The sequence below is a fragment of the Tamandua tetradactyla genome, chromosome 9, assembly GCF_023851605.1.
Source record: "Tamandua tetradactyla isolate mTamTet1 chromosome 9, mTamTet1.pri, whole genome shotgun sequence".
Classification (NCBI taxonomy): Eukaryota; Metazoa; Chordata; class Mammalia; order Pilosa; family Myrmecophagidae; genus Tamandua; species Tamandua tetradactyla.
The window spans coordinates 81371437-81387061 of NC_135335.1; the positions used below are offsets into that span (position 1 = coordinate 81371437).

Genomic DNA, 15625 nt, shown 5'->3' on the forward strand with positions numbered 1-15625 from the left:
AGATTTCCGTCCTAAAACTTGAAACCCAAAATATGCCCCATTGCCTAACTTTCCTCCAATATAGACATGCCTCAGTGCCTATATTTTCTCCAACAGAGAAAACAGAGGTGTTTTACTTTTGTTCCAATTACCTATTTTCTGGAGAGAGGCATTGCCTAATGAATGGGAACTCACCTTCCAACGTGCAGAAAGTTGATGCCAAGTGACTTGTCATGGACAACGCAGTGCTCTGTCACCCGACTCGCAGGTCCCTTCTCAATTTGCTTCCCCATCTGTGTAACTAGAACGTGGCCACAGGGTTCTGGGAAATGCTAGCGCTGTCTGGAGTTTCAGCAGCATAAGGTTCCTCAGCAGGACCCTGGGTCAAGAGTGATAAAGAGACCATCCACTCCCCTTGGCTTTTCTTTTGTGACGTTAGTTCTTTCCCTCTTGTCCTTGCCTCCCTCAAGTGCAATCCTGAGCAGATCTGAGCTGTGTTGGAGAGTCCCTGATGCCTCTCCACTTCGTGGTCTCCTGCAGTTGGTGAAATCTGGCTAATTTAATACTTGGGGGCAATAGCGAAATCTGGTTCCTGACAATCCTGAACTTAGAGATAAAGAAGAAAAGGTTCTATATATATATATATTTTTTTTTTGAAACATGGTGGAATAGCCAGCCACAGGAACATTCAAGTTCAGAAACTGTCCATAAAAATTTGTAGAATCCAAAACTCAAATCACAATAAACCTAGGGAAGATGGACTAAAATATGATTGTGCCCGTAATTTAGAGAATAGAAATCCATGCTTATCGCTGTTATGGTATGCATTTTGAAGAAAGTGGGTACAAATGGAAGGGGCGTGGAGAACACAGAGAACAAGAAAAACACCAGAAGCCAGAAGTTCACGATGCCTTTTCAGGCATCGTGTCCAGTGGAGGGAAGAGTCTTGGTTAAGTGGACAAGTTTCTTCTGCAAAGCCCAGGCTGCAGTATGGGTGTGAGAGTCTCTGAAACTGCCTTAGCTGGGGGCCAGCCCTTCCTGTGCTCCCCTACATCTCCTTGTTCTGAAGTTTGCCTTCCTCTGCATCCTGCCTTCAGGGAAAATCATGCATTGATCCAGCTGATGCAAACATCCCATCCACTTAAATTGTATTCCCCACTGAAAATTAATGAAGGAGCATTCTTGCCGGTAACTGTGCATCTACAGCTCAGAGGCAGATACGTTTTGAGGGTGCTGACAAAATTCATGTTTCTGAGTCCAGGTACCTAAGGATATGAATGTGGGAATCTCATGAAGATCAGGATCACCTTGGAGCAATTTCCCTGCCTACCAGTGGCCTTCCCTGGACATATCTTTCGGCTCAGCACTTGCCCTGCACTTTAACATTGAAAAAGCACCAGTAGGATTGTGGGACAGTGGGTCCAACCTTTTCATTCCCCAGACATCCCCAAGGTCACTGTGGCAGTGCCCAGAGTAGAACCTACATTTACTGATTGTCAGCCTAGTTGCTTTCCCTTTATTTTCGCTCCCATCTTCTAATCCCCCTACTTCATTCCTCTCCCAGCCCTGTTAAAGGCCAAGATGGCAGATGAGTAGCCGTGGGGTCACTGTGGATATGTTGGCCGGTACAACTTACTCCTTCACATTCTTTCCTTCTCTTTAATTCTGATTTCCTGACTGGAGGAGGTCAAATGAGGATTCTTTTTTCCCTCACTCTCATGGACTCTGACTTGCCTTCTCAGGACCATTGTCAGAAGGCCTTTCCCACAGCAAGGCTGGGAAAAGAGGAAGCTTCTCAGAGATGTGCACAGGCTAACCTTTGTGCACCACAATGTCTTGGTTTCCCCTGAGGATGTTCTCTGCACCTGGCATGCAGCCCTGAATCCTGCAAGCAAGCAGTCCCGGGTGGGGAGGGCACGGGGGCTGGTCTCCGCACAACTTGGGCCCTTGCCAAACTGGACGGTCTGTGGGGTCTCGATGGAAATACCAGATTTCCTTTTGTCCCCTACCCCCAGGCAGGTTCCTCCCCCCTTCTTGAAACCTTGGTTCTCTCTGCTGCTCTGAAGAGCTTTTATCCAGTAGGACATATTTCTTCTTGTCTTCTGGAAGAGCTGAACTGTGATTATAAGCACATGAATGTAAGACCACCCCAGGGGCCCCCCTCCTCCTTTAGTCTTGGCAGATACTCAAAGTCTGATAAAGCAATTTGGCCCGTGTCTTCTGCAGTTTAAAACTTCCATGTGTTGTGTATGTGCTTCTTAATGAGGCTAGTGATTCCATCCCTGACTTGCTAACTCAGCTACAAGGTCCAGGAGACTGCTGGAGCTGGAAAGGAACTTGGTAGAACTATCTCATTTGGTAGATAAGGAAACTGAGGCTTAAAGTATTAAATGACTTGCCTGAGGACCTATAGCTAACTACTAGCAGAGTGCTTTACGGGCTGTTACAAACATTTGAGTCATTGTTAATTAAAGATGAGGTCAGATCCTGTGTGGTTACATGCTAAGAACTTAAATATAATAGACGATTTACCTGAAAGTCTGAACACCAGAAACATCTAAACAACACAGTTGTCCTGAAGGGATTTTCAAAATAATTCCTTTTTAAAATCACTCCAGGGTGGGCCATGGTGGCTCAGCAGGTAAGAATGCTTGCCTGCCAAGCCCGAGGACCCGGGTTCGATTCCCGGTGCCTGCCCATGTTAAAAAAAAAAAAAAATCACTCCAGTGTAATTGAGGAAGAATTTATCATAGTCCATGTTACATGTTGATGGTGTGATCTGCGGGGCTGCAGTGATGTCATGGTTGTTTAATCCACATACAGTGTGGGGGAGATGTCACATTATAATGGGCGATTGTGATCCTTTCACGGCTCTCTTGCTGCTGACACAGAAGCTGTGGCACTTCTGAGTCCATTGAATATTTGATAGATAGCAACTCTTTCAAAGTATTGATTTGCCATTGTACAAATATGTACGTGACCTCATTAATGACCCCTTTCCTCAGTCATTATGCTCTTTTAGAACTGAAATATCTAAACTCCAGAAATATTAAGCCAGGGTTGACCAAATCCTGACATTCTGGGTAAACCATTCTAAACTGCAGCCTCACAAACTTGTTTCAGTATTTGAAGCCAGGGCAAATAAATTTTAGAAGTGTGGCAGAAACTGAAATAATTTATAGGATTCATTTTGGTTTTCTGGTTCCCACCTGTTTTCTTATAACTACCTTGTTTGAGAAATATCGTCATGAGCCTTTCTGCAGTTTCTACTCATTCAGATTTTTTTCCTTTGGACAAACAGTTCATGTTTTAAAAGAACATACGGGGGAGGGGGCGGTGCAAGAGTATTTCAGTGGTAGAATTCTCACCTGCCATGCGGGAGACCGGGTTCGATTCCTGGCCCATGCACTTCCCAAACAAACAAACAAAAAACCAAATAAAAATTCAACAAATGTTGCTGCAATAAGGGGATACTCACATGGAAAAGAGTGAAATGTGACCCCCACCATAGAGCATACAAAAACAAAACTAGAACATACAGTGTCTTTAGGTACGGGATTCTTAATATAGCAGCTTGGTTGTTCTTCATTTTATTCATTTTCTTGGGGGTCACTAGACCCAGAAACTAAAGTCCCTTGGCCCTTTCTTGATGAATGCTGCTTACATCTGTAAAATTTGAAGACTGGATGAGGTAATCCCTAAAGTGACCTTCAGGTCCTCAGCCTCTATAATTTTTATGGAAACACCTCTTTCAACCCCTAAAATCCTAACATAGAGCTTGGAAAGCCACACCTACCAGAATCCACCAAGTGTCCCCAAATACTCTTCATGGCCCTTAGCACATTTTATCATCAGTGTTGATTTAATAACTCTTTCTCCCAGTGAGCCACGGCCTCCACGGAGCTGTTCATCATTCCTTCCTGAGCACAGTGCCTGGTGCAATCCACCCTTATCCCGTGAAATGAAGGCTGGATCAAATCCTTCCTCTTTCCCATATGCACAGCCCCATTAGCCACATGAAGGTCAGCCATGTAGACAGGTAAACATTAGCTAAGTACCTTTCTCTTCCCAAACATAAGCCAATTTAAGGGAGTCAGAATATCATTTCTAGACAGTGTTTCTCAATTAATTATGAATTTGTTTTTAACATCTGGGACTAGACAATGGTACTAATAAAACAATGGATGAATTCACATGTATTTTTGGCTTGTTAAGGGGCAGAAACCCGCCCTGTTTTCTTTGGTGCCCCCAAATCATAGGAGGAACTCAATAATAACTGCTGATTGACAAAGTAGCAAGGCTGAAGTTGAAACACTCGGGATTACAGTCTATACCTTGGGTCAAGAGTGGATTAAAGCAATTTAATCATTTGGGATTAGGTCCAGCAGTACCAGAATGTCTCATTAAAAAAGCTTAAACAAACTAGGGGTCTTTTTTTTTCTCACATAATAAGAAGTCTAGAAGTCAAAAGGGTAGGATTGGTGCAGCTGCTAAAAATGTCAGGCCTTTAATTTGCAGTAGCCACAACATGGCTTCTAAAGCTCCAGCCATCACATATTCCTTTTTAAGCAAGAAAATGGAGAAAGAAACTGTATTAGTTAGAGTCCTCTGGAGAGACAGAATCAACAGGGAACACTCGCAAATATAACATTTATAAAAATATCTCACGTGACCGTGGGAATGCAGAGTCCAAAATCCGCAGGACAGGCTGTGAAGCCAACAACTCCAATAGAGGGTCTGGATGATCTCCACAGGAGAGGCTCACCAGCCGAAGCAGGAATTGAGACCGTCTCTTCTGAATCCTCCTTAAAAGGCTTCCCATGATTAGATTAAGCATCACTCATTACAGAAGACACTCCCCTTTTGCTGATTACAAATGGAATCAGCTGTGGATGCAGCCGACGTGATCACGATCTAATTCTATGAAATGTCCTCATTGCAACAGACAGGCCAGCACTTGCCCAACCAGACAAACAGGTACCACCACTTGGCCAAGTTGACACATGAAACTGACCATGACGGAAACCTTCATGAAAAAGGAGTTTCCCCGAAGCCGCACTCAACAACTTAATTGGCCAGGCCTAAATCTTATGCCCAGACCTCCCAGAAAGGATACTAGGAAAGTTTTTGTCCATGCACCTGCTCCACAAGCCCAAGTGGGCTTCTGTCAGTAAGGAAGAATGGATAGTTGTATAATCAACTAGCATTTTCTGCCATGGCTCTCTGCTTTGGTTACTTAGACATATCCTTCGTTCCATGCATATAGACCTCATACCCAGGGGACAGGGCACTAGGTCCCATTCAGTTAGCATATAAAGATTAGAGCCCTGGATGTGTGGTTAAGGGTGGGCTTCTCCATCAACTCTGGATATGACTCCTTGTGACCACACCCCAATACATCCAACATCCATTACTGGAAGAGGCATAAGATAATGATAAAAAAAAAAAAAAACACTTGCAGAAGAGGGGAATCGAATATACAGGGGTCACACTCCTTAGCAATGGCTAAATCCATGTTCTGGCTGATGTGGCAACTCCTTGTTCTTGGGGAAGGAACTCCTTGCTCATTGCTTTCCTCTACCTGGTAGATTATTCCTCATGCCTCATCCTCTGTGGCCATTTCTGCGGTGGGCATGGGAGGGGGGGTACCCTTTCTGGGGTCCATATACATTCCCAAACCACCGCCTTGATGGTGTGGATTGCAGGCAGTGGAGTAAGGGCAGGGTCACAAGATTGTTTTAGGTATTTAACCATTCCAGGCTGTTGCAAACCAGGCTTGGGCTTTGTGGTTTGCCTGTTTGTTTGTGTGTTTGTTTCCAATACAGTTCTCTAATAAAATTTGGAGACTCCTAATCTATGTGTTTCTGGTCAATTCTTGATGATTTGCGGCCTTTATTTTCTGACTTTTACATCTCAGCTAGAGTATGCTACTTATTGTATGCTGCTGGGGGCAATTACATCTTTGCCAGCTGACTTACAACCTCTGTCTGGTAGGGTTCCACTCCCCCCCATTCTGTTAAAGCTAGTTCTCTCAATCCTCCAAGGGTCCATAATGCAGGTCTCTCCAGTAACTTAGATTGTAGGCTGAAAATAGAGAGTTTCTTCCATAGCAAAGTAATATTTCTCTCCATCTCTGCTTTTAGGCTGAGTTGAAGAGCTCTAGACTTTCCTGAAAGTAACAAAGAAGGACCCACACCAACCCATATTCTGAATTTTTTCCTACCATTTTCTCTATCACGACAGTCACACAGCACATAGATGAGTTGTAAGGTACAGTAGTTGGTGGTTCGACCAAATACTTCATATTTAATAGCTAGAGTCACCAGCTTTCCAGTCTCCAATGTCCGAATCTTTAACATCAGCCTCCCTAACTCCCTTGCTCACCTAATTCCACATTTTAGGTTCTGTTACTTTTACTACCCCCTCTGCCAAGTACCAAATTCCATCTCTATGGGGCTGAATAGAACCGAAGAATAACTTAACATGGAAGGGATTTTTTCCCCCTTTCATTTCCACTCTTCTTAAGGAGTGTTCCTGGAAGGCCCACCCCCAAATTCCCGACTCATCTTGTTGACCAGAACTATGGTTGCATCCAGACCTGCAAGGGAGGCTTGGAAACAGTTTTTCACTTGAGTTCATTGCTGTACCCAAGAAAATAAAGTTTTGTTGTTCACTAAGGAAGAAAGAGAGAATGGATCAGGTAGACAGCATAAGCTTTTGATACAAGCTATGTTCCTTTTTATCATATGAGGCTCATTGGCAGCTATGATGCAGGGATCAGAAGGCAGAGTAAATTGGGTGCTAATTCAGGAGGGGTAGAGTGTCAGACTTCAACAAGGCAGCATGCGGATGCAGAAGGGAGCAAGGCCAAGTCTGACAGCTCTGGGATCTAGTCCTGGCTCTTCCATAATAACTATGAGACCTTGGGAAAATTAATTAAGCTCTCTGATTCTATTATTTATCTGAGTCTAATTTAAAAAGGAGTGCTAACAATATCTCCCTGACAGCATTGCTATGACAATTTTAAAAGGTACTCCATGGGATAATACTTATCTATTACAGTGTCTGATACATGGTTATGCTCAGAAAACCTTAGCTTTTAGCCAGGGTTGGTAAAATGGGTCAAATGCCTTTGTTTTATAAGGTGGTTGTGATGCTTGGAGAAAAGACTGAAACAAGGAGGAAGCACCCAGTGCAGAGGGAACACTTACTCCCTTCACTCCCTCTTCTGTAGCCACTCTGGTCCTTAGCTCATCCTCTGGCAGTCAAGCAAGCTCTCACCTTTTAGGGTCATTGCATTTGCTGCTCCCTCAGCTGAATGATCTTCCATGAGATATTCTCGCAGCTCAGTCTCTCCCTTTATTCAAGTCTCTTCTAAATGTCACCTTCTCAGAGAGACCTTTCCTAACCCCTTATCTAAATTTACCTCCATTACTTGCTATCCTCTGACAAGGCCATAATTTTTTTTCTTAGCTTTGCTCACCATCTGTCATTATGGTACCTTCTATTTGCTTGTTTACTAATTCACAGGCTTCATGAAGCTTTGTGGGCAGCCAACAGGTCAACACTCAAGGAACATTTGATGAATGAATGTGTACTTAATAAACATTGGCTTCCTTTTAAAAAATTGGATCTCTTTCTAAAAAGCCAAAAGAGGAATCTAGTCCAGAGGGTAGGAAAAGTAGATAAGGGTTGAGGATTTTGAAACTTAGTAGAGGTCAGTACAGGAGGGAGTCTAGACCCCAGGACATTTGGAAGTGAGAGTTAATACAAGACAGCCCAGAGTGGATCTGATTTTGAGGCAGTCTGGATAAACTAGAGCTCCATTTTATATCCCCTGCCAGGTTAGGATTTAGCCTCTGGACTTTGGGTGACTCTGGGTCTGAAACTGTGAGCAGATGAGTGGTTTCTCAGCTGTTTTTCTTTATCACATCCTTACCCCCTCCCAGGAGAAAATTTAATTTAATTTAAATTCTCCCTGACATAAGAAATTAAATACTAAGGATTAGTATTTTGTTGGTTAGATAGAATTGAGCTTTGGAAGAAAGGAGGGTACTAACAATTACAATATCTGATCATTTTTGTCCCCTCCCAAGAACCAAAATTCACCCCCTTGGGGTGGGGTGGGGGGGGGCTGGTAATATCACCCTCACTGAGAATACATGATTTAGCTAAAGAGAATCAAAGTTCGTAAATTCTGATACCATATCAATAAATTACCTCAGTAACAGAAGCATTTATTTTGAATGCTAAGGCTGTCAGCATCAAACTACTAAAAATTAATGTAAATTACCATGGCTGTTTGCTTGAGATGGGTATCTAATTGGAGAATTATATATGATAGATAAAAGTGAACAGCATCTTTGAGTTAATCTTCATGTCCATGAATTCTGCTTACTGTTGAAATGGACTGGTCGATAAGACGAGATGCTCTTAGACCTTTCCATAGATTAGCCATTCGGGGATGATGATGCTGGTAACCATTTGCAGATGATTGCTCTTATGACTCTTTTCTTTTTTTTTTTTAATTTAATTTTATTTTTTTAAATACCAAAAAACACATAACAAACTCAAACATTCCTATTTTGATCATTCCGTTCTACATATATAATCAGTAATTCACAATATCATCACACAGTTGCATATTCATCATCATGATCATTTCTTGGAACATTTGCATCTATTCAGAAAAAGAAATAAAATGAAAACAGAAAAAAAATTATACATTCCGTACCCCTTACCCCTCCCTTTCATTGATCACTAGCATTTCAAACTAAATTTATTTTAACATTTGTTCCCTCTATTATTTATTTTTATTCCATATGTTCTACTCTTTTGTTGATATGGTAGATAAAAGGAGCATCAGACACAAGGTTTTCACAATCACAGAGTCACATTGTGAAAGCTATATCATTGTTCAATCATCCTCAAGAAACATGACTACTGGAACACAGCTCTACATTCTCAGGCAGTTCCCTCCAGCCTCTCCATTACACTTTGAACAACAAGGTGATATCTACTTAATGCGTAAGAATAACCTCCAGGATAACCTTTGACTCTGTTTGGAATCTCTCAGCCATTGACACTTTGTCTCATTTCACTCTTTCCCTTTGTTTGTTCAAAGTGTCAATGGCTGAATGTTCTCTCAGCCATTGACACTTTGTCTCATTTCACTCAATTCCTTGATGCTGAGTCTCAGCTCATTCTTTGATTTCTGTCCCACATTGCCAGGAAGGTCCACACCCCTGGGAGTCATTTTCCATGTAGACAGGGGGAGGATGGTGAGTTTGCTTGTTGTGTTGGCTGGAGAGAGAGGCCACATCTGAGCAACAAAAGAGGTTCTCTTGGGGGTGACTCTTAGGCCTAATTTTAAGTAAGCTTGACCTATCCTTTGTGGAGTTAAGTTTCATATAAACAAACCCCAAGACTGGGGTTCAGTGTATAGCTATGGTTGTCCACACTGCTTGTGAAAATATCAAGAATTCAACTTGGGGAAGTTGAATTTTCCCCATTCTCACCATTCCCCGAAGGGGATTTTGCAGATACTTTTTTATTCACTGTTCAAATCACTCTGGGATTTATTGGGGCATCACTTTGGACAAACCTTATGACCTTTTCTGCGTCAACATTTTGTTCACTGAAATGTTTCACTGGCTGTTGTAAAAGAATCACGTTTTTCATAGTATTACAAAATCGTGTAGCTTAGGTCCTGAGTAATTTCAAGTCATTGCAGAGGATGGGATGCCCTCTACTTCCCTAGTTTATACAAAACCCCAGGAAAATAAGTTGATGGCGTAAAGCACTGGAAGGATTACTGAAAGTTCTCAGTGATAGGTATTGGAATTGAAAGGCTAGGCATAGGCAGCCCATGAACACCTAAGAATAAGTCTAAATGTCTTTTGAGGGTGTCTGTGAACTTACAATGATTTTTATTTTTCTGAAAACTATTTCCCTGCCTCTACCACATCCAGGGTCAGGGCTCCTAGGAGGCCTGTTGTAATCTTAGGACCCCATCCCTACACCCTGGGCTAGGCTGATTAGACTACAGGTGAACAACGGATCCAAGTGAAGCCCATCAATTTTGCTCCCCTCCAATGCGTTAACTTTTGAGTTATGAATATCAAAAATCATGACCCAAAGTAAGTGCTTGTTTTCATTTAAGGTTTTATTTAGATTTGTTTTCCTTTTACTTTTTTCTTTATTTCTTATTATAGGTAATTCCATTTAAAAAGGGTAATTTATTGTAAGGATTGATATGGTGGTAGGGGAGTGTTGGCAGGAGATGGGAAGCAATGCAGCCCTGTCCCCCAATGGCTGGCACAAAGGACAGAAAGAGTTCCAAAAGTTATAGTTCCTGCCACACATTAAGAATGGAACTGGCTGTCTCTGGGTCCCAGCTCTCAATTCTCAGGGAAGGAGCTCTGATTGTCCCAGCTTAGATGAGATGCCAAGCTCTGGACCAATTGACCTGGTCTAGGGTAGATTAGATTGTATGAACGTGGCTGGCAGGATGGTATCTGTCACTTCTGAAAGACAGCTACAGTTAAGAGGGCTGCTATGTAATGACTTATTACTCACTAATTTCCATTTACTTATGCATCTCCTTTCTGGATTATGAATTCCTTTAGGGCAAGGAATATGCCGTCTTGACAGTTACATTCCCAATGTCAAGTTCAAGTCTGGATTCATAACAGATACTCAATAAGTACTTATTTGTTGAATGAATAAATACAAGTTTTGACACCAGGGGAATAAACTCTCTACTCCTCTCAAGTTTGGTTTTCTTCAATCAGACTTGTTTAAAGAACATCTTGCCTAAGATATTTATTCTGTTTTCATATGTGTGGAACCGTCTGAACTGTGACTAACCCTTTGAATCAGAGATCATTAAAATTATGATTTAAAGGAGTTTTAAAAATTTTAAAAACAATTGAGAGTCTATAATGTGACCCGCACCATGCTAAGCTACAGACTGTATTGATGAATGAGGCATTGTGGCTGTATCTGAGGAACTCTGTTCAGTATGAGAAGCCTTTGAGATCATTTAGCTTAACTTTCTTGTTTTATGGATGAGGAAATGGGGACTCATAAAGGCCTGACAGAGAACTGTTTTGATTTATTCATAAGATTTTAATATGTCTGTGTGCAGTTATTTTTTAGTGAGAAGCGTTATTTATTTTGGCCAAAGGAGACATTCAATTTTTGGACATCTATGGATTATCTTTTCTTTGATCTTGCATTTCTTTTTACTTGGCATGTGATTATGTAGATGAAATTTGCTAAGCTTTCGTTTTATTTGGACCAATTAATAGCTGGCATTCAAGTTCTTCGGAAACTCAAATCTCACTCTATTGGAAATTTCTCTATGATTACATGGTGGCCAGGTCATTTATTATTGACGTGGCCTCTGACACCTCTTGCATTTATTATTATTCCATGTTAAGTCACTTTCTGAGAAGTCCGGAGAACATTTTCCATCTTTGGAGGTGCACTTTATATTGACTTTCTCTGGGTGGAAGTGAAGTTCAAAGGAGAGAGTGAAAGGGATCATTTTTTTCTATATTTACAATTGGTACATTTACAATTGGTATATTTACCAATTGACCTGGTCTAGGGTAGATTTTCTTCTTTGGTGGAAAATGAGAATTGAAAATGGAATTCAATTAACTGTCCTGTGGGGAACTATTATGGGCAAGGCAGTGTGCAGAATTAGGGGTGGCAAGACCAGTCTCTGCCAGCACTAGTGGGGGAGACACACCGGCGGCCACTGGCCATGCTACCTAATGAATAACATCACTGCTGTGGTCACGGTGTTGAAGAACAGCACAGGAGGGCAAAGTCTTCTTCCCTGAAGCATGAAGAAGCTTTTCTCCGGTGGAGATGGCATTTGGTTTGATGTGGAATAGGTAGGTTTCAACCATTTACCAAAGGAAAAGAAGAGAGGAGACTAAAAAACACGTAGGATGCAAAGGCAGAAGACTCCTTCTGAATCTACCTGATAAAGAGGGGCATGGTGGCAAAGCCAAGGACGGCTGCTGCTCTAGGGCAGTTGGAGACTCTTTTGTGGCATCTGTTGGCTGCTTCTCTGCTTAGTAGCATTGTTGGATAGAAGTCTGGAATGGAGAGCCCTGCTGTGTGAGTGCTCAAGCTGATCAAGGCAAATGGATGTCATTTTTAACTTGCCCAGAACCCCTCAACAGCCTTCCAAGGGATCTTGTCACTTGGATGTGAGTTTGATGGTATATTGATAGTGCTTATCCTGACAAAGTCAGCTCATTGCCCTGCTGACTACCTGGATGAGGTCAGCGTTCCACAGGCTTCTGGATGAGGGATGGGTGTGTGGTGGGGTGCTGGGGGCAAGGTGCAAGGGGGCTGTGTGGGGAGTTGTGAAGGAATGTGTCTATGTGCATGCGTGTATATATGTGTGCTGTGTGTGTGTGTGGATGGTGTGTTTGTGTGCTATGTGTGTGGATAGCGTGTATGCGTGGATGGTGCGTGTATGTGCTGTGTGTGTGGATAGTGTGTGTGTGGTGTGTGTGCATGGATAGTGTGTATGTGTGGTGTCTTTGGGTGGTGTGTGATATGAGTGGTATGTGTATGTATGGTATGTTTGTGCGTGTATGGTGTGTGTGTGTGTGTGTATATGGTATGTATGTGTGGTACATGTGAGGCAAGTGTGCTATGTGTATGTGTGGTGTATGTATGGTGTGTGTGTGTGCATATATGGTATGTATGTGTGAGGCAGGTGTGGTGTATGAATGGTGTGTATGTTGTGCATGTGGTGTGTGTGTGTGTGTGTGTGTGAGTGTGTGAGTGTACAGGGCAGAGAAAGTCATACTGGGGACTGGGGCAAGGAATTAAGTCCCTGCTGGCGCTTGGTGTCTGAAAAGCAAGCATGGCCCTCTGCAGCAAAGGTGACCGTGTGTCCTGTGTCAGAAGGCTGACTGTTGTGACAGGAATGTCTTCTTTTTACTTCTTCCCCTCCCAGGTGTGAGTGAGCCCAGGAGGACACACTGCCTGTCGCTGCTGGAGGAATACCCCCTTGCAGCGTCATTTGCATGAGCCCTGCTGTTCAATGAACCAAACAACAACTTGCCGGATGCTTCCTTCCTCCCCTTGTTCTTCTAATTGGGTCCTGTCCTCCCCTTGCCAAGGCACACAGCCCAGTCTCAAGTAGGCGTCCCCCAGGCTCATCCGCCAGCCTGAACATGGACGCAGGCAAAGCTGATGGCAGCCAGGGTCCCCCAGGGACGCGGGGCGCCCAGGAGCATGTCCTTCCATGATGCTGGCACCTGGGAGTGAGCACCATGCCCATCACCCAGGACAACGCCGTGCTGCACCTGCCCCTCCTCTACCGGTGGCTGCAGACCAGCCTGCGGGAGGGCGGGGACGGGCCGGAGCAGCGGCTGTGCCAGGCGGCCATCCGGAAGCTGCAGGAGTACATCCAGCTGAACTTCGCTGTGGATGAGAGCGCGGCCCCGCCCGGCCGCAGCCCCCCAGAGATGGAGATCTGCACCGTGTACCTCACCAAGGAGCTGGGGGACACAGAGACGGTGGGCCTCAGTTTCGGGAACATCCCGGTTTTCGGGGACTATGGCGAAAAGCGGCGAGGTGGCAAGAAGAGGAAAACCCACCAGGGCCCCGTGCTGGATGTGGGCTGCATTTGGGTGACGGAGCTGAGAAAGAACAGCCCGGCAGGGAAGAGCGGGAAGGTTCGGCTGCGGGATGAGATCCTCTCCCTGAATGGGCAGCTGATGGTGGGAGTGGATGTCTGCGGGGCCAGGTGAGTAGGGGAGCGGAAGCTGGCACGGTGGGGGTGGGGGTGGGGGGTGTCTCTGCAAGACTCCTGCATCTGTTGCTTTGATCTGCATCTGCAGAGGGTTATTTGTCCTATGTGGTGACAACCTGATGGCATTTATCCTATGAAAGGAAAATATGCTACATTGAAGTTTCTTGGTCTTTATTGTTCATTTTTGCTTTAACCTTAGAGGAAGCAGACTTGGAGTATTTCCCTTTTCCCTGAAACTTGGGTAGAAAGAAAAGAAATAGGGCGTGATACAAGAGTATGAGAAATGGCACCTTGAGTGAGAACTCCTCATCCATCCAACCCAGCATCTCACCTCCAAGTGCAGCACTAAAGGTCGGGGTCTGGATGTGTTTCCATGTACTTGTCCCATGTCACCTTAGTCACAACCACCCCAGGTTCCCCAGGTCCTCCACCCAGCATTTCCTTAAGATGATTAGAAGAAGCTATAGAACACCTCTAGGTTTCCCCCCCAGGGATATTTACTTGGTTCTCATCTGAATGTTTATTAAATGCTCTTGAACGTATCTCTGTTTTCTACACTCCATGGTAGTGGGTGATAATTGGATTGTTTTTTCATTTCCCTGCCAATTCAGAGGTCCTCAAAACACCTTCAGTTTCCACGGAACTCAAAAAAGCTATTAGACTTATGGTTGTGATTTGCTACAGTGAAAGGATGCAGATTAAAATCAGTAAAGGTAAAAGGCACATAGGGCAGAGTCCAGAGATACCAGGTGCAAGCTTCCATTTGTCCTCTCCCAGTGGACTTGAATGGGCAGTGCTTAATTCTCCCCGCAACTATTGTGCAAAACATGTGCAGAGTATTACCACTCAGGGCAGCTCACCCGAGCCTTGCTGTGTAGGGTGTGTGCCATAGGTCAGTCACGTGGGCATAGAGTACCCATGCAGCTGAACCTAGTTCCTCAGAGTCCCCTCCATTCCCCTCCACTCCCCATCTCACCACACCTTCCAGTCAAACCCATATGGTGTGGTCTAACAATATGCCATAAACCATATCGTTAGCATGGACTACCTGACATGGGCCAAGGCCCCTGATAAACAAAGATATCAGGATATTCCAAGGGCTTAAACATGACCTCCCAAGAAGCCAGTCAAGGGTTGGTCCTTTTTTTGGAATATGCTGGATTTGAGCACCCTAGACCTGCTGAGTTAACTCTTTATTCACACTAAGATTTTAATGATGAGTATATATGCATAAATTTTGGCACGCTTTCAAGAGCTGCCATGAGAAGGCCTCTTATGTCTCAGAAGGAGAAAATCAAGAAGAGAAGGCTATCTTGAGAAACATGGTGGCCTGTGGATAAGGGAGACATTTGACCCAAGGAGACCTTGCAGAGAAGGAGCTAGAGGAGAGATACCTTGACATTAATCTTCTCCTTCCCACCTGTGTCTTGCCAGAGTTTCCCATTAGCAGAAACCTGCCAGAGAGCTAAGGACAAGGGACCCATTGATGCCCAAATATGTTAGATCCTAGGGCAGAGCATGGGGTGGAAACAAGTGCACAGTCGATCTGGTGGGACAAGGAGAAACCATCAACAGACAGTGTGGTCTGAGTTCGAATGAGCCAGTACATGGAAAAAGGCTGGCACCCATGAGTAGAAACTCAGCAGACACTCTCATCTCTATTTCTTCTTAGTTACCTCTTCAACTAAAGAGATGCTCTTGGCTAATGGCTAGGTGCCTGATTGGTAGCTACTGGAGGCAGCTGCCCCTTTTCACGGAGGAATATTGAAATAAATTGTTTCATTTGAGAATAGGCATTGTTCTTGGAAAAGGAGCCAAGCTGACCACAACAGAACTCAAGATGCTACAAGAAGTGAG

General features: G+C 43.9%; 1 protein-coding gene across 2 annotated transcripts in view; it reads left to right on the plus strand.

Moving 5' to 3' along the window:
- PDZD2 (PDZ domain containing 2) overlaps positions 1-15625 on the plus strand; it is a 462289-nt gene that overhangs the window by 146057 nt on the left and 300607 nt on the right. For both annotated transcript variants that reach the window (XM_077116902.1, XM_077116903.1), the window contains exon 2: positions 12968-13762. In XM_077116902.1, the coding sequence (XP_076973017.1) occupies positions 13287-13762 (476 nt within the window). In that variant the 5' untranslated portion in view covers positions 12968-13286. The remainder of the gene's footprint in view (positions 1-12967; positions 13763-15625) is intronic.